This window comes from Malaclemys terrapin, chromosome 14, assembly GCF_027887155.1.
Source record: "Malaclemys terrapin pileata isolate rMalTer1 chromosome 14, rMalTer1.hap1, whole genome shotgun sequence".
Taxonomy (NCBI): Eukaryota; Metazoa; Chordata; order Testudines; family Emydidae; genus Malaclemys; species Malaclemys terrapin.
The window spans coordinates 11,075,042-11,095,468 of NC_071518.1; the positions used below are offsets into that span (position 1 = coordinate 11,075,042).

At 41.4% G+C, this 20,427-nt stretch overlaps 1 protein-coding gene across 2 annotated transcripts in view; it reads right to left on the reverse strand.

Moving 5' to 3' along the window:
- The window catches only part of LOC128848674 (protein phosphatase 1 regulatory subunit 3E-like), a 30,781-nt gene extending 12,678 nt beyond the window's left edge, over positions 1–18,103 (reverse strand). The window contains exon 1 of one of the 2 annotated variants that reach the window (XM_054048733.1): positions 15,896–18,103. In XM_054048733.1, coding sequence (XP_053904708.1) covers positions 15,896–16,480 — 585 coding nt within the window. In that variant the 5' untranslated portion in view covers positions 16,481–18,103. Of the gene's footprint in view, positions 1–12,937 lie in introns of those variants that run through there. The other variant, XM_054048732.1, reaches the window with a different exon arrangement.
- Positions 18,104–20,427: the final 2,324 nt, after the last annotated feature.

Here is a 20,427-nt window from a genome sequence, read left to right on the forward strand (position 1 = left end):
AAGCAAGAGGAAAGAATCTGACAATTTAGTTTCCTGGGCAAACTAAAATATCCAGAGGTTCCATCCTATAAACACTTGTAGATAGTCCCTATCACTAGCGTCATCGTACTGACTTTACTGGAACTACCTGCCTAAGTCAGGATTTCAAAAATTGGATTTACCCCCAGAATGCAGGATACTCTTCATTTAAAAAAAAAAACAAACAAAAATAAACCCTCTGTAGAATTACAAACTCTGAAACTTGTCATTTAAACGCTATCATTGTAATCCAAATATTCTGCTTGTTTTAAGGATCTGTTTTAGAATTATTTAAAAAGTAGAAGAGAAAAATTACTTTTGAACCAGAATCGTTTTCACTAATGTTTGTGATATACTGTAATTTCCCTAAAATAAGCAATTTACACTGATGAACATATTATATGACAAGTGACAATGGGAATTTTTGCATGAGACATGTTGTAGGCGACTTCTTTTTCCTTCCTGTAACTAAAGTATAATTTGGATTCATCTTATTGTCCTGTGACCACTGGAATTTTCTCCCTAATCTATACTGTGCACATTACTATGATATCTGAGTGCTTTACATATTCTAAGGTATTTTAGCAAGAAGGAACTTTGTTTCACCTTATTGGTAATTTCGGCTAATAGTGACTTCTGCATTGATATTTTTTCAGGGATAAGATAAAGTCACATAAAATGTTTCAAATTGTATTTGTTTTATTAGGTTGAGTACTTCTTTCACTCTCCCATCCCCTTGAGATTACACAGGACAAAATGATAATAAATCCATTAAGGTTCTCAGCCAGATCTCTAACATTGAAACCTCATCAACTTTTTACTGGACATTATTTTGAGGTTTGTAATAATAGTTTTAGATTGAAAATGTAAAGTTATCTGGAAAAAATATTGACAAAATAAAACAGAACCGCCTGTGCTTCATGCCTTAGTAGTTCATGTTTTATTTAAGCATTGTATAGAATTGGATGCTAGACATATTTCTTTGAATTTTCTGCTTCACTAGTATTAGGAGCTTTATCCTTTAAAGCAGAGAGGGAAGATGGGGAAATTACATTCTTTGTAAGAGATATCTTCTACCCTAATATTTAAACAGTGGCATATTATGAAACTTTATTCAAGATCACTGGGTTTAAGAATTTATAATTTATGCTAATAGTTTTCTGTTACTTTTAACAAAAAGATGAGAAGTAGATGAGATGATTGTGTTGGGAGGTGGCTTTTAGGATTATTAGGAACTGAAGAAAGGAGGAGCCTGTACAGGAAGGCTGGTTTCCATCTAAACCAAACTGGAACCAGACTGCTGGCATGTAAAATTGAAAAGGTCATAGAGGAGTTTTTCTACTAAGGGCTGGGGGAAAGCTGATAGGTGTGGAAGAGCACATGGTTCGGACAGAGGCTTCCATTTAGGGGAGGATCTAGTAACTGGGATTCTCTATATCCTAGTAAAGAGGAGAGGATAGAAGTTGATGAAGTAGAGGTAGGAATTGAACAGAAACAGTCAAATGAAAGAGTCTCATTCAATTACATCGCATAAAGGCAGACAACTAAATATTGACAAGTTTTATAAGTGCTTGTATACAAATGCTAAACTAAGATGGGTAAACTTGAGTGTCTGGTATTAAATGAACATATTGATGTCATAGACATCACAGAAACTTGTTGGGATGATGATAATCAGTTGGACGTGGTAATACCAGGGTAGTAAATACATAGGAATAAAAGAGTAGGTTGTGTTGGTGGGGGCGTGGCACTATAAATCAAATACAGTCAATGAATCAAACTGTACCATAGAATCTCTATGGATAGACATTCCATGCTTGAATAATAAGAGTATAGCAGTAGGAATATATACCCATCACCTGACCAGGATGGTAATGGTGATGTGAAATGCTTAGGGAGATTAGAGAGGCTACAAAAATAAAAAACTCAATAATGGGGGGATTTCAAGTATCCCCACATCGACTGGGTACATGTCACCTCAGGATAGGGTGCAGAGATAAATTTTCTAGACAGCATTAATGACTGCTTCTTGGAGTGGCTAGTCCTGGAACTCACAAGGGGAGAGGCAATTCTTGATTTAGTCCTAAATGGAGCACAGGATCTGATTCAAAAGGTGAATATAGCTGAACCACTCAGTAATAGCAACCATAAAGCAATTAAATTTAACATCCTTATGGGGGGAGGGGAATACCAAAGAAGCCCACCACAGTAGCATTTAACTTCAAAAAGGGGAACTACACAAAAACGAAGAACCTAGTTAAACAGAAATTAAAAGGAACAGTCACAACACTGAAATGTCTCAAGCTGCATGGAAACCTTTAATAGAGGCTCAAATTAAATGTATATCCCAATTTAAAAAAATAGTAAAAGGATGAAAAATTCCATCATGACTTAAAAACAGAGTAAAGGAGGCAGTTAGAGGCAAAAAGACATCCTTTAAAAATTGGAAGTCAAACCCTACTGAGGAAAATAGAAAGGCGCACCAATTGTGGCAAGTCAAGTGTAAACGTATAATTAGGCAGGCCAAAAAAGAATTTGAAGAGCAACTAGCAAAAGACACAAAATGTAGGAGGATATCTAATGTGATACAATTTTTTTTTAAAAGGATCCAGAGGCAATCCTGGCAATTACAGCCCAGTAAGCCTAACTTCAGTACTAGGAAAACTGATTGAAACTATAGTAAAGAATAGAATTATCAGACACATAAATGAACACAATTTGTTGGGGAAGAGTCAACATGGCTTTTGCAAAAGGAAATCATGCCACACCAATCTATTAGAATTCTTTGAGGGGGGCCAACAAACGTTTGGAAAAGACTGATGCAGTGGACATACTGTACTTGGACTTCCAGAAAGCCTTTGACAAGGTCCCTCACCAAAGGGTCTTAAGGAAAGTAAGTAGTCATGGGATAAGAGGAAAGGTCCTGTCATGGATCAGTAACTGGTTAAAAGATAGGAAACAAAAGGTAGGCATAAATGGTCAGTTTTCAGAATGGAGAGAGTCCTCCAAGGATCTGTACTGTGACCAGTGCTGCTCAACATATTCATAAATTATCTGGAAAAAAGGGATAAACAGTGAGGTAGGAAAGTCTGCAGATGATACAAAATTATTCAAGATAGTTAAGTCCAAAGCAGAATACAAAGAGTTACAAAGGGATCTCATAAAACTGGGTTCCTGAGCAACAAAATAGCAGATGAAATTCAATGTTGATAAATGCAAAGTAATGCACATTGGATTGTGTTTTCCAAACTATGCATACAAAATGATGGTAAATTAACTGTTACCTTTCAAGAAACAGATCTTGAAGTCATTGTGGATAGTTCTCTGAAAATATTTGCCCAATGTGCAACAGCAGTCAAAAAAGCGAACACTGTTAGGAACATTAGGAAAGGGATAGATAATAAGACAGAACATATCATAATGCCACTATATAAATCCATGGTACACCCAGACCTTGAATACTGCATGCAGATCTGGTCTCCCCATCTCAAAAAAGATATATTAGAAATGGAAACATACGGAGAAGAGAAACAAAAATGATTAGGTGTGTGGAACAGCTTCCATATGAGGAGAGATTAAAAAGACAGACTATTTGTCTTGGAAAAAAGATGACTAAAGAGGGATATGATAGGGGTCTATAAAAATCATGAATGGTGTGGAGAAAGTGAATAAGAAAGCATTATTTACACCTTCACATAACAGGAATCTGTGGTCACCTGATAAAAATTAATAGGCAGGTTTAAAATAAACAAAAGAAAATACTTAACACAACACACAGTCAAACTCTGGAAGTCATTGCTAGGGGATGTTGTGAAGACCAAAAGGATAATAGGTTTAAAAAAAAAAATTCGATACATTCAATGGATAGGTCCATCAATGATTATTAGCCAAGATGCAATCATGCTGTGTGTGTCCCTAAGCCTCTGACTGCCCAATGCTGGAACTGGACAACAGAGGATGGATCACCTGATAATTGCCCTGTTCAGTTTATTCCTCTGAAGCATCTGCCATTGGCCACTGTTGGAAGACAGGATATTGGGCTAGATCAGGGGTCGGCAACGTTTGGCACGCGGCTCGCCAGGGTAAGCACCCTAGCGAGCCGGGCCAGTTTATTTACCTGCTGACGCGGCAGGTTCGGCCAATCGCGGCCCCCACTGGCCGGGGTTCACCGTCCCGGGCCAATGGGGGTGGCGGGAAGCGGCGCGGGATGTGCTGGCCGCGGCTTCCCGCCGCCCCCATTGGCCCGGGACGGCGAACCGCGGCCAGTGGGGGCCGCGATCGGCCGAACCTGCCGCGTCAGCAGGTAAATAAACTGGCCCGGCCCGCTAGGGTGCTTACCCTGGCAAGCTGCGTGCCAAACGTTGCCAACCCCTGGGCTAGATGGACCATTGGACTGACCCAGTATAGCCATTCTTATGTTCTTATTAGATGAATGATTAACCACAAAATACATGCACACAGACTTGGAGAAGAGATGAAATTAGTGGCAATAGTTTGTTTTCGGCCTTTCCAAAATGACAGTGAAGAGAGAATGAAAAAGTGAAGACAATTAAGTGTACTCTCTTGTAAAATGATATACCCAACGCTACAGATCAGCCATGGAACTTTTGTTATTATTAACAAATACACACACACACACACACTGCCAAACTGCTGCTGCTTCTGCATCCAGCAGCTGCCATTCTTTTAAAGTTACAAAAGAAAAAGAAAGACACATTAGGCTTATCTCATTCCCTCTCCTTTTATCTTTGTTTCCCCCCCCCCCCCATGTATAAAAAAAGCCTGAAAGGTTTTTCTCAAATTTAATCTGTATTTTATGTTAGAAATTCAAGTCTTGGCTGCCATAGGAGACTGTGAGACTAGTGAAATCGTGACATTACAAGAGGCAAAATTGAGAGCCGAGCAATTGAGAGGAAAATGCTTAATCAATACTTGGGGGAAAAGGAGGTGTTGGTTAAAGTTTCAGCACCCTTGCCTCTTCACAGCTGAAGTGCACAAGCTCAGTATATCCACCAAGTGGTCCTCCAGCAGCCCGGGAAAATTATACTAAATATTACTGATATTTCTAAAGTCAAACAAACAAAGCTCACACCTTCAATCCTTACCCCTTTCAACCCTCAAAACAAAAAAGTGTTCCTTCAGTTTCTAGTACCTAGAACAGGGGTGGCAAAATACAGCCCACAAGCCGGAACTGGCCCATCTAACATTTCTGTCCGGCCTCCTCTGCCCCCACGTGATCTCCGAGTCCGGGCTGCTAAAAGTCCCACGGTGTAGCGGGGCACTCAGGCAGGTGCATGCCTGCCGTGGCCCTACGCCACTCCCGGAAGCAGCCGGCTGCTGCTGGCACATCTCTGCATGCCCCTTGGGAGGGGGGGAAGTGCGCAGGAGGCAACTCCCCACACTGCCCCCACCCCCAGCACTGTCCTCACAGCTCCCATTGGCCAGAAACCGGCCAATGGGAGCTGTGGGGGCAGTTCTTGAGGGCATGGGCAGCGCATGGAGACCCGCTGCCCCCTTCCCCCCCAAAGGGCACGCATAGATGCGCCAGCAGCAGCCACTTCTGGGAGTGGCATGGGGCCACAGCATGCAGGTAGCCTGCCTGAGCCCTGTTGCGCTGCCAGCCGGGACTCGCCTGTGGTAAGTGCCTCCCGGCCAGAGCCTGCACTTCGCACCTCCTCCCGCACGCCAACCCCCTGCCCCCAGCCCAAACTCCCTCCCAGAGTCCACACCCCCTTCATTAATATAGTAGAAATGTGCAGCCCATGACATCTTACCAAAATTCATGGAATGGCCCCCCTAAGAAAATTATTGCCCACCCCTGATCTAGAACATGCCTTGGCAGCTGGAGAAGCTGAAAGCAGTCACAAGGCCACTCCAAACTTATGTTGGGGGCTGTACTCATGCAAAACCAATCCTCAGGATTGAAAAGAAACAAAGAGCCCCTTTGCTACCTCCCCGCCCCCATCTGTGCCCAGAGCTCACTGAGTGCAGGTGAGCAGCTGACCTATGGAGTAAGAAAATGCAGTACAGAATGTGTCTGTAAGATGTGCTGTGATACAAGAGTATAAGGGTAGGTACATCATTTTTTTAGCAGCTTAGAACCTGGCATGAGAGCTCCTTGCAGCTGGTAATACTTAACATTACTTACAGTAACAGAAGAGGCCAGATTTTCAAAAGAGCTCAGCACGCTATAGCTCCTATTGAGAACATCCTCAATGGAAGCTGCTGGGTGACAAGTGCCTTTGGACGTCTGGCACCAATAGTAGGTTCTGGGAACTTTTGAAAATCTAGGCCAAAGGGATAAGTCTGCCCTCACACGTGGAGGTATATTGCCCATTGCCTTCAAACAATGGACGTATAAGAGCACAAACTTTGGCTATTATTTTTTTACAACCTGCAACCAATAGAACTTCTTAGCTCATCAGTTCAACATATAGGTTTATAAATTATCACACTCACAGTTTGTACCACACATCTTTAATGACAACTAATAGTTACATGTTTATAAATATACTTTTTCCATCATAGTGACACAACCAGTGACTAGGTATGATTTAAGTAGACAAGACATGTAATTTTGTTGTAAGGCAAGATCAATCACATTTCTATTCACAGGCTTCAAAAAGAGCAAAGGCATTAAAAACCCAGAATAAACTTTTTATATTACTGACATGAAATAATTTTTTAAAAAATTAGAAACAACAAACCAAGATTAACTTTTGAAGTGCAAATATTACAGAAAACACTAATATCAAAGCCAATTTACCAGTCCATGTTTAGAAAAGACAACTTTTTTTAAATAACGTCAAAGTGAATCAAAATATATAACAAAAGTTATTGCAACAAATTGCATATGTTGCTAAAAGAATGCGGTCTTGAACAGCTAGTGTCTTCATTTGTGATTAGTGAGAGAAACAATTTATGTAACACTGTAAAAGCAAAGTTTGTTTGGTTCAAACCATTCTAAGAGTGGAAGACACCTTATAATATAGGCCTTAGTCCTGCAATTGGATCCATGCAGGAAGGCCTTTCCATACGAGTAGAGCTCCTTGGATTATCAAGGGGTGAAGTCCTGGATCTACTTAAATAAATGGATTTCACCCAAGGGGACTGCTCACATGGATCTGATTGCCACAATTTGTTAGGATCCACACCAGCAAAGCACTTAAGCACATGCTTAAACTTTCAGCATGTGAGTAGTCCATTGACCTCAGTTGTACTACTTGTGTTTAACTTGAAGCACAAGTTTAAGAACTTGGTGGATCAAAGCCTCAATACTACTCGGTGTATTTTTAAGGTATAAAAGGTATAAAATAATATTACAATATTAATAAATAATAATACCATATTTTGGGGGCTCAAACCAAGCAGCTTATTTGAACAGTATTACAGAAGGGATTTTATTTAGCAAACCTTCTGAAATGCTATTTTGTTAGTATCAACTATAAAGAGCCTGATCCTGCCCCACTGAAGTCGCCTAAAGTTCTACCACTGATTGCAGCAGGAGCAGGATAAGGCCCACAATGCAAACATTATTTAAGACGTATGATTTTCTTACCAAGCCCTTTCATATGGTATTACAGATACAATAGACCAATGCAGGAACATTAACTAACATTTCAAGAAGAAGAACAGGAGTACTTGTGGCACCTTAGAGACTAACAAATTTATTAGAGCATAAGCTTTCGTGGACTATGCTCTAATAAATTTGTTAGTCTCCAAGGTGCCACAAGTACTCCTGTTCTTCTTTTTGCGGATACAGACTAACACGGCTGCTACTCTGAAACCTAACATTTCAAGTTAAACTCTAAAAAAATAGGTGTACCACTATATTGCATAGAAAAAAAAATCCCTGGTATAAATATGCTTACACTGGAAATGGAGGCTTTTTGCCTGCATTTTACTAGAACAAAGCCCATATATTTTAAGTAGTACAATTCACATTTAATGATGATTTCCTTGACTATGTTCTTTGGAATTGCTAGTGTATGTATTATTTCAAGAACATTTTTTATTCTGCATGCTATTGTTAAGTATTATAAGACAATACACATTATGTGTTGTTGAGTTTTACAGCAAATTTAACTATTTCCACTCCCTTACTTTATAGTGAAAATGTTTGTAAAGCCTTAGAACAACTTCAGACCTAAAAAGTTTTCATTTCAATTATGTAATTAGTATGTTAACTGGTGAGCCTTTCATATATCAGAGATTGCACAAATAAGTTGCTGACAGTATACAAACTCATTAATGTTACTAAATTAGCTAAATGAATGCTGCTAAAAAGCCATGCACATTAATTTAAAGGTAGAAGAAATTTTGTTCAGAGACATGTTTCTTATAGTGAGCACTTGACTATTGTGGTAGAGACTGTGCAAAGAAATGAAATCCATCCATAAATATCATGATATGTATTATGCACCATACAAGCAACTGAAACACACATTTAAAGGAGGGGTAAACACTACACACATCAGCCTTGTAAAAAACTAGAATTTCTGATTCCACCTAGAATATACATTTAGAATTATATTTTTATAAAAAAGTGCACATGTTGAATAAATATATTTTATAAACATAAATTATAGTCACAGTATTACTTTCTAGACAATGACATGGTTTTATAGGGTTACCAGGAAGACACGTTTCTCATTAGAACACCTTTCATTACAATATAGGAAAATAGTACCTAATCCTTCTGGCTGCTCCAGATTTCTGGACTGCTGGCACAGTAGAAAAAATGTCAGCAGATTAGTATGAATTCTTAGGATTTTGTTATAAAATGCATTTTAATGGGAAAGCCATGAATAGACTGTTCAAAAAATAAGAAAACTAATTAAGGAACACATTAATTATTAGTCATTCTTGAAAGGCACCTAAAAATTCATTTTATGTTTGAACATATATTATAAAACAAATTATGAATGCTACTATAAATTAATTTACATTTAGAATTATATAAATTTAACAGATTTTTGCCTGTAGGCTCTATTAAAACATGCTTCAAGTATTTGATAAAAAGACCAAGGTTATGCACGAACAAACATCTGTTCATTCCAGTGATTCATTTTCCCCATACACAAAATCAATTGTGTGTTTATCCTTTTGTTTAACAACATGTAGAGGCACAGATATCTATGCTCAAAAAAATACTTTTATGATCTGACCGTTGTGACTAGATGCAGGTAAAATTAGCTTATCTTAAATAATGACATTGAAATTGACTGTGCCAATGTTTCAGTCATTGATTTTAAATACTGATGGGCATTACTATGATTAGCTAATTGAGGTTTAGTTTATAGTTACCTGAGTGTCACATTTCCTGGCATTCTGTTAAGGATTTCTAATAATGACTGAAAGAGCTGGAAAATATAGGCATAAAAGGCATTGGAATCACATGTAACAAATCCACAGAGTTAAATGTGAAGCAGCAGACATCAATGTGCATCATACATACAGTACAATTTGACTTACAGTATAAAGTACCATTATATTGCACAATACATAACATGGCACATTTCATAAAGCTACAATTCTTGCTCTGTAAACAACAGATACATTTTTACATCTATGACAGACAAAAATAATGAATAATTTTACTTAAAAGTAAAATATGTCATTAAATGTTATTGCCTTGGCAAGTCATTCTAATATCGGTTGGAAAGGATGCGGTGATAGATTGACACAACTCACAGCTGACAACTTTTCTAGAAAATATCATCTGCAAAACATTCATATATTCCTAAAAAATACTTTTAATGCTTTACCGTGGCAATATAGTATTATCTTTATTCTGTGAGACTGTACACATTTGGTTTTAAAAAGTGGGCCTGATCCTGCTCCCATTAAAGTCAATGGAAGTTTTGTCATTGACTTCAAAGGGAGCAAATTCAGGCCTAATTTTTTTCAAAGCTAATATTTTTACAAATATTATATCGACTGTCATTCTGTAGCTAGATTTTTTTTCATTTTTACCTCTCCTATGTTTCACAGTGCTATGTAGCAACCCAAATCTGGTATTAGGCTGAGCATATAAACATATGATAAGCATACATAAATGTTGCAGCTGGGAAAAATGCTCACCATCAGCGCAACTTAAAAAGGTTATTGGAAGTCTAAATAAATCCTCCTTAAAAATAAATTATTTTAATAAAAATTAAACTAATTCAATGCATGATTAAAATAGCGTACCTTTAGCATATCACTGAGATGATTTAAATACCCAACAACGCATTGTGAGCCTGCTCCTGCTACCACTGAAATCAATAGTAAAACTCTTCAGTCAAAGCAGAAATGGGCCCAATATCAACGTCCCAAAATTTGGAAAAATACACACAGTGTAGGTTAATAACTAGATTATAATATAAGCTTTTAGAAAACTACTGCCTAGCCTTACAAATTTGGATCCAATCATGTAAACACACACACATTTAACTTTAAACACATGCATATACCTACTGAAGTCAATCTGCCATCTGTTGAAGTCAACAAAGTTACTGAGGTGTGTAGAGTTAAGCATGTGCATAAGTGTTTGCAGGGTCTAGGGACTGTTTTTGCAAAAACACACTTCCAGCTTTGCCCTGCTCTGAAACGCAAAATGAACTGATAAGAAACAGCTGGCTTGCAAGTTGGATCTCGCAGTCTACATTTTAAAGACAGAAACCCTGCTAATCCGCTATAATACGTTTACAATACCTCTGCTGAATAACATGCACCTAGTTTTCCTGACTAGGTAAGAAGTTCACCTTCCAGATTTATATTTGAAAAATAACAGAACAAAATCAATAATGTATCTCAGCAGTATTATACAGCTTACACATTTATACCCCAATTCTACAAGCAAAACTCCAGTTGAAAGCAACAGCAATTTCACCTACATTAGGACAGCAGTTCAAGTCAGAACTACTGTGTTTGATTATTAAACAAGGTAAAACTATAACTTGCTAATAAATATTTGGTGCATGTGCACCAAATATAGGTTTTCTGAATTTAAAAAAAATTAAGATACAGTTTATGAGAATAGATATTTTTAACAATTAAACATCTACAAACACTGAAGTAATCAAACAGCACTCAGATGTAATCCCTTTAAGATTAATAGATTCATAGATTTAGGACTGGAAGGGATCTCGAGAGGTCATCGAGTCCAGCCCCTGCCCCCATGGCAGGACCAAATACTGTCTAGACCATCCCAGATAGCCATTTGTCTAACCTACTCTTAAAGATAATTGTTTCAAAACACTATAATTAAAGTCCTTCAGAGCTGAAAATGGTTGTCATAGTTTTCATATTTCCAAAGCCATTTAAAAACTGTATTACAGTAAATCTTTTCAATCTCCATAAACAAATAATAGCATACATAATGTTTTATATGGGTAGATACTAGTCAATTTTTTTTCCAAATAGCAGTGTTTTCATTTGATTAATAATCTGAATAACATTTGCAGAACTGCATCTGTTACAAAAAGTATAAGCAAAAATACGTCAGAAAGCCATAACACATACATAAAGAGATATTTGCCAAGTGTTTCTTCAATTTTCAAAAAGTACTCTTCAATGGATAATACTCTCTCCCTGCCTCTCATACTAAGGCTCTTAGAAAACTAGTTAACTGAAAAATATTTAGCATATCCTTATCAAAATATACTTCCTTATATAATTTAATTATTAACAATATAAGGCCTTGATTCTACAAGCATATGCATGCTTAGCTTTGCACACAGTGCATAGAGTTAAGCACATGCATAAATGTTTGCAGGATCAGGGCTTAAATATTCCAAATTGTGAAATACCCAATAGGACTTTGATAATATATGTGTATTACGAGGTCTTTATTAAAATTAAAGGAATTGGAAAACTGGTTTGGAATAAACAACAACAATACCATGAGAAATGCTGTTTTTGCTACTATTCCTCATGGGACTAGAAGCAGATGTAACTGAAATCAGGTGAGAAATCCTCTTCTCATGACATTTCCAGCACAGTGCTTACACGATAAATCTCGAGTCTGAAGAAATCAATCAATCGTTTGGACCCTTATCTGAATCAAACCAAAAACTAGAAACCTTGGGAATCATCCTGCAAGATGTGGAGCACGATCTGAGAGATGCTGAGTGCTCTTAACTCCCACTAAATTCAACAGAAGTTGAGGGAGCGCAGCATCATGTTAGATCAAGCTGCTTTGAAGATTTGACTATTATTACTGTCATACAAGTGTAACTAAAGAACATATTCAAATGCCCATAAAACTCCATCCTAATGCAGTACATAAAGGATCCAAATCACTTACGGCTTGATCCCGAAGCCCACATTCACATGAATAGTCTCATCTAAAGATCTAAAGTCAGTCATACCACTCACATGAGTAATACGTGTGGTGGTCCCATTCCTACTCTCTCTCTCTCTCTCACACACACACACACACACACACACACACACACACACACACACACACACACACGTAAGTGTTTGCAGAATCAGTGTCCTAATTTGGCCCCAGTACAATTCATATTCAGCTAAACGGCTCAATAAAATTTATTTTAAAATGAAAAAATATACTGACCTTGTTCACAGTTAATAAGACACTACATGTGGATTGAAAGGCAGATATTAACATATGTTTTAAAGTAATTTCACATCCTCTACGGCCGTGGTGGGTAACCTGCGGCCCATCAGGGTAATCCGCTGGTGGGCCACGAGACAGTGTTTACATTGATCATCCGCAGGCACGGCTGCCCACAGCTCCCAATGGCCGCGGTTTGCCATTCCGGCCAATGGGAGCTGCTGGAAGCGGCAGCTAGCACATTCCTGTGGCCCGCGCCGCTTCCCGCAGCTCCCATTGGCCAGGAATGGTGAATCCTGGCCACTGGGAGCTGCGGGCGGCCATGCCTGCGGATGTATGTAAACACTATCTCGCGTTCTGCCAGTAAATTACCCTGAAAGGCTGTGTGCAGCCCGCAGGTTGCCCACCACTGCTCTATGGCGAATTGGCATCTGGAAAAAGACCCAAAGGATGGCCAAATTGCATTTCAAGGATGTGTGCAAGCGAGATCTCAAAGACATGGACATAGATGTGGACAAATGGAAAGATCTCACTCAGAACCACAGCCTTTGGAAACAACAGCTCAATAAAGGCTCTGGAGTTACGAGAGGAAGACGTCCAGCTTAGTAGAGGAGAAAAGAGCTCGAACAAGGCAGAGGGTTGAAACACTACCTTTAAATGTGACAGATGTGGCAGAGATTCTCGCTTATGCTCTAATAAATTTGTTAGTCTCTAAGGTGCCACAAGTACTCCTGTTCTCTCTCTTGGGTCCCTTCAGTCACAGCCACGGTTGAAATAAAACCAATTGAGGAAATTCTTTACCTCTCAGGTGTGCATACCCATGGTCTCTCGAGACTAAAGGATGCCTACTACTAATTTCACATAATCATTTTGTTAATATTTATTTTGCTTTGTTTAGCTTTAAAAGAAAATAGGTCTTGTCATAATGAAGGAGATGTAGGGGCCTTTTTGAAATCAGTGGGTTAGTGGAGTTATTTTGGGCAACTTTTTTCAAAAAGGCAAAAACTCCTGCACTGGTACGTTAGCATAAAAGATTAAATTCAAACTGAAACGTGCTAAAAAGGATAGGGATGGGATGCGAAATATAATTATGGGATATTGTAATATGTACTGAGAATGGGTTCAAATCTCATTTTTTATTCAGGCAAATCCCCATTTGCTTCAGTGGGATTTAACGACTCAATCCTGCAAATATGCATGCAAGTAACTTTACTAATGTGAGCGGTCCCACTGAGCCACATCAGATTTTTACATAAATATTTACAAAAAATATATTATGTAGTTTTAAAAACAAATATCAATTGAACACAAGTTTTTGAAAACCAGTTACATTCTCCAACATTTGTCAAAACGTATACACAATTAAAAACTATTTAATACCAAACTGGTTACACCAAGGATGGAGGTTTGTAGCCTAGATTTTCACGTGCCAATTTTCATGTGCCTGATATGAGGATGCATATTCTGTATGCAAACAGACTTGAAAGACTGCATTTGGACTTACACTTGCAAGCACATCCAATTTGTGTATTTGAAAATCTAATCCTTAACTGACTGTGTTTTAATGCACAAATCACAGTGCAATGGACTGCATGGACACAGTGGAATTGACACTTAACAGTATTTTGCTTTCTCAGCACTCTTCTAAACATTTTTAAATAGATAAAACAAAGTTCTAAAATGAAAAACTTTATTCTAAATTGAATTATTTTTGTAGCATGAGAAATAAACCAACACAAAGGATCTTCTGGGCTCCACCACTCAGCACTGGTTTGGGCCCAATACTGTAGTATTTGCTCACTGAAGTGAAGTCCCAATCTGGCAAAGTAACACACCTGAGTGGATTCCTATGCCCACATAAAACTACACTGACATCAATGGGGCACTGAGCAGGGGTCCAAACTGTTTATGAATTTGCTGGATTGGGGGCTTACTTCAGTAGGACTACTCCAGTGAGCTAGGGATGCAGGAACAGGCTCATTATCATATTTGTCCTCTATGCTTCTAGGCCCTGATCCAAGACCCATCAATTTTAATGAGAGCTGGACTTGATCTCCAAGTCACTGGAGCTGGCTTGCTTGCACTCCAGGTTCCCACTGATGACTAGCAGCTAGAGGCCATATAAATACAGAGTTCACTACAGATTATTCTGCAATTGTCCAATCCATACTTTACAACAACTTCTATTATAACAACAAAAATGTAGCAAACTTGAGGTGGAAGATATGGTGGAACTCACAAATTACAGGATAGGACTTGCACACTTCTTATGCTTTGCTTTTGCAAAGAAGTTTGAAAGGTTTTCCCCTAAATAAAGTTAGTTAAATAGAAAATATAAATAATTTATATTTATTTGTAAACAGAATTCAAAAAATATCTTCTAGTGAAATATAAACAAGCATTTTAAAACTAAGAGACTGTGACTAACTGCAGGGCAAACTATATCTGTGAGAAAAGTGGCAAGATTACAGTGGAGCGGATAAATGACAAGGCAGAAGAGGATAACTGTAGATAACATTGAAAACTATCTCAGATCCCCCAAGATCTCGTAGAAAAGCTCAGTATACCGAGTACAATGTTTAGTGGACTAGAAAAGAGATTTGGATGGACCTGCCAAACCGTACTTGCTTGCTCCTATTCCCCAGTCCCCAGCCATAGAATCCTTGGCGGGCTGGATGTACCTGGGCCAGCCCCGTGGGGTCTAACACGATACCCGCTCGATGCTCCAGGGGGCCCGGTCACATTCATGGCGGGAAATTCCTCCCCCAACCGCACGGCCTGTGAGAAACGCGCCCAGCAGCCGCTGAACCGGCGAGGCTGCCGGGTCAGGGAGGGGCGCTGAGGCGGCGAGGGTGGCCTGGGCCAGGGAGGGAAGGGGGCGAGGGAGCTCGGTTCTCCCCGGGAGAGAGCAGGCGACGCCCCCACGGTCCAGCCGCAGGCCGCTCAGATGAAGTGGATCCAGGCGCCGCCATCGGGCTCCTCGTTCGGGGAGGTGGCGGCCCGAGCTGCGCGCTGGCGGCCCCGCAGCCGGTAGTTGAGCCCCTCGTTGTTGTCCCAGTACTCGGTGCCGGCCACCCGGTAGCGCACGGCGAACTCCAGCGTGCCCCCCGCGGCCGCCGCCGGCAGGTGGAAGGAGAAGCGGTCGGTCAGGCCGTCGGCGGGGCCCGGCGACAGGTAGGCGGCCGCCACCTCGGCGCAGCTGACCCAGCGGTTGAGGGTGTAGCGCACGGAGACGGCCTTCTCGTAGGCCAGGTTGAGGACGCGCACGGCGCCGCGCAGGCCGGCGGGCTCGGCCCGCACCCACTCCAGCCTCACCTTGTGCCGCCGCACCCGCTCCGCGAAGCCGGGGCTGGCGCCGGGCTGCGGCGGGAAGAGGGGCTCCAACAGCGGCGACGGCCCGAACAGCACCGGCTCCAGCTCGCCCAGCGCCGGCGGCTTCCTGGTCTTGAAGAGGTCGGCGGCGCGGGCCGGGAGGGGCAGCGGCACCTGGGGCAGGTCGGCTTCGCAGAAGTGGCGCACGGAGATGAGCTCCAGGCCCAGCGAGTCGGCGAAGCGCACGGTCTTCCTGCGGGACGGGCTCTGCTGCAAGGCCGGCCGCAGGCTGCGCTCGCCGGGCGTGGGCAGCGACTTGGCTCGCCGGCGCAGCGTGGGGCTGGGGGGCACAGGAGGCACCGAGGGCTCCCGGCCGCGGGAAGGCTGCGGCTTCTCTCCGGCGGCTGCCGCCGCTTCTCGGACCACCGGCGTGGGAGACGGCGCCCCTTCGCGCTCCGGGCTGCAGTCCCCCTTGCAGTGCTCGGCCAGGCTGCCATAGAGGCAGGCGCTGCAGCTGAAGTTCCGAGGCAGGTAGAGCCGAGGGGGAGGCGTGGGCACTGAAGTGTGCAGTGAGGTCGCCTTATCCATGGGGGGCGAGAGGGCGACTAGGATGAGCGGGGCGGCTGCTGCTAGGGCTGAGCCCAAGTCTAATGCATGCCCAGAGCTCTCCGTTCCTGCGGCTGCCGCTGGCTCTTCCGCGAAGCTCAGCGGCCGCACCGCTCTGCCGCTTGTGTTGTGCCGCCTAGTGCATGATGCCAGCGGGGGCTCGGTTCGAGCCTAGTGCATGGTGCTGGTCCGCGAGCCCGGCAGAGTCTCCTCTATGCTGGTGCTCTCCACGCTCCAGCTGCTGGGTCTGGTCGGGGTCTAGGAAATGATGATGCCCGATTATCTCGGAGCTTTAGCTGATCCTCCTGCTGCTGCTTTACCGGACGGACCCTAGCGTATGATGCTGCCGGGATCTGTTCCCAGGCAGCTGCATGTGCCTGCGTTATACCGGTAGCACTGCGGTATCCGTTAAGATTTGGGGAGAGACTGTCTGTGACGCGCTCCGGCTCCCTATCCGTTGCTGACGCACTGGAGTCATGCAGCAAAATACGCATCTCCGTCCCTGTGTCATCCTGTCTCATCGCTACTCTGCTCTCCGCCCCGTCATGTCTTCCCTCCCACCGTCTCTCTTGTCCTCTATCCCGCTATCATCCCCCCTTTTCCCAGGTTTTCAAGGTTCTTCCATCCACCCTTTTCCTCCTGCTCCTATTCGGGGTCTTTCCTTAAGGATATGATCTAAAAACAAGCGGTGGGGTTTCCCCAGTGGCAGCATTACAATGCACTGCTGCACCACTCTTCCTATCCGATCTGTTACAGAAATAGCAGCGCCAGGAACGATGCAAAGTGCAGCTCTGAAAGGCAAAACGAATTGATAAGAAACAGCTGGCTTGCGAGTTGGCTCTCGCAGTGTACATTTCAAAGGCGGAAACCCTGCTAATCTGCTATAATGCGTTTACAATAGGTCTCTTGAATAACATACACCTGCTACAGTCCAGCTAGAGATCTGTGTTTGTAATAAAAGCTAAATCCCAGTCTAAACAAGGACTGATTACAAAGTATGAACAGTTTGATCCTTTATGAAGTTAATTCGATTAGCAAACGGTATTCAAACGAATTATACTTTAATGAAGACCAGATGCAGCTCTTTCTCACAAGAGGTTCAAGGAGCTAACAGACTACTCACAAAGAGGTTTCAAATCCAGACTCTATAAACTGTAGTAAACAAACATTAAAACCAGGCAACAGAATAACCACCCAATGTAAAAAAAAAAAAACAAAAACAAAAAAAAAAAACACCTGACACCCAACTCTTCAGTTTCAATTCTAAGCAGGGTCGTTTTCATCATCATTAACTCCAGCACTCCCTAGTTCTAGAAAGTCTAGACAACTGACTCTGTTGGTGATGACATTAATAATGAGAAATCTCCATATGACAGTGATTCAGAATCTAAAAACAAAAACCTCAACAACAACATGCCAGAAGACAGGGAACAATTTTTCTATTGTCTTAAACCAAAACTGTCAGCAACTCAAAAGGGAGTTTTTAAATGACCTCCTGTGGTTATATCCAATTTGTCTATCTTTTTTATGCTGGATGGGTCATAATTAGGGAACAAAAAAGGAATGTCCAACAGTGTTAAATGTGACATTGAATTTGCTTCATAATGAACTTGTCGGAGAAAAACTGAGTTCTCACTATTTGTTTAGGTATAGCAAGTCAGATGTTTTATTAACTCTCACATGTGCAGAGGGAGAGAGGTAAACAGGTCTCTCTCCCTGGTAACTAATTACAGCAAGCATTTATACCTTTCATTACAAAAATAATGAGGGACAGCAGCATTTTTGTTTATACATAGGCCATCTTGATATCTCATTTCCTCAGTTGTTTTGACTCTTGCCAACATACAATTATTTTCTATACCTTATCTACCCAAGGTCTTCTACACTTTATCTATGCTGAGGTCATCATAACTTCTTACACAGCTCTTTCTCACCCGCCTCACACAATCCTCGCTTCTACAAATCTCGCGTTATCAGGGTTACAGTTAGCCTGACTCTTGCTAACAAACGTCATGCATTACAGTTCCCTTCTGTCAGTTCTTTTCTCTGCTTCCACAAACTGAAGTAGCCTTGTAGTCAGAACAACAGGTGGATCATTTGGGGCAGTATTCATGTGAAAGTAAAACAGTAACAGCAACCATTACATTTGAATTCCATTGGCATATACACTAGTCCAGTATATTGACATTGTCTCCCTTTCTTGTCCCTCATGCTGCCTTCCTGCGCTGGCCTTTGCCCCCTCCCACCAGTGCAACTAATGTCTCAAGGAAACAGCACAAACCTCTGCGTGCTTTTTCTGTTTGCCTGAAGCTGGGAATGGGGGACAGGCCTTGGATTACCTGTTCTGTTCATTCCCTCTGAAGCACCTGGCATTGGCCACTGTCCAAAGACAGGATACTGGGCTAGATGGACCTTTGGTCTGACCCTGTATGGCTGTTCGTAGGTTCTTATGTATTTTGATCTGTGCACTTGAATTTTGGAGTAAAGATTATAGAGGTCCAGGCAGTGATTAACATACATTTTAGTTCCATAGAGCTGTTCTAACCACTTATTTTTACTAATTCTTATCCCTAATCATGGGAATGTTCATTTCTTGTCTGTAATTCTATAAGAAATTAAATTATTGGTGTCATGCTTTTGCTTATGTTAATTACTTTAATTTCACAACCACTAAATTATACAAGTTTTATTTGTAAATTTAATAATATTCAATAATCTAACCCTACGCATTCATATCACCTTCAGGAGCCTCAGATTTGATAAACTAAACAGGCTTAGATCTGTTAACTACTTGCATGGGAAACCCTCAAGGAAAACCTTGATAGTAGAGGATGGGGTGATTCTGTAGGTGGTATTCTTCTCTTCGTAGCAATGTCCCAGCATGGTGCCAGAGCTCAATGTGAGTTTGGAGGTGCTGTTTATGCAATATGATAGTCACATTCTGGGGGCAATTCAGACCAATGAAAGGTTGTGTCACTGCTTGTCCTGTAACTCTGAGTGCCTTAAAACACTCGGAAGCTGTAGTTCCCTGTCTGGATGCTCCCAGCCAGCATACACTATGTTGAGCATCCCTGGTCCAGCAACTCTGAATCCAGCAGCCTGCTTGTTACATCATAGTCACACGCTGGTTTCTACCAGCCTTGGTTACTACCAGCTGTGTGACCCCAAAACATCCCTATCCTGAATTTCCCCAAATTGCCCTGAAATGTTCAACCTTCTCCTGGAACATTCAGAGGCGTTGCTCTTTTAAGGAGACAAAAGCACTGTTTATTATTTTAGCTGGAATTAATAATAAGTTCAGTTCAAACATGGCACTGGGCTGGTGTAGATTAAACGTAAAACAAAAAGAGGATTTAAGTGAGTTCAAGTACAAGGGATAGAGACAAAGTGGTTACAAGTAAATAAAAGTAAAATAGCTTTCTAATGGCTAAGACTGAACAAACTATAGCCTTGGTTCAAGGTATATTTCTTATAAGTCTTTCTTCTTTCCAGCCATGGCTGACTTTCTCTCAGTAAGGATCTTCCACAGAAGTACAAGGTGCTGATTTTCCTAGTCTTCCACGGTGGAAGATCTTTGCATAAGCTGGTTTCTTACCTATATTCAGTTCCCAAGATTTAATCCCCTTTGGCTGAAGAAACCATTTTTTTCAGCTTGCAAGAGATCTGGCCTCTTGTATGTCTGTCCAGTGATGGATGCCAAAATAGAGTTGTCTTGATCTTATATCTTCCAAAACTCACTGTTTTGTCCCCAGACTCAGGAGAACCCCATGCTGTTCTTCCCTTCCTGGGGACTTCCTATCCCCCTGCTGATTCATATGTAAATAGGACTTCTATTGTTTTTGGTCACATCTGGCTTAATTTCATTGGAGACCTATAGACAGCTGCCTTTCCACCTGTCTGGAAGAAAACCTGTTTCTCCCTTTCTTTGG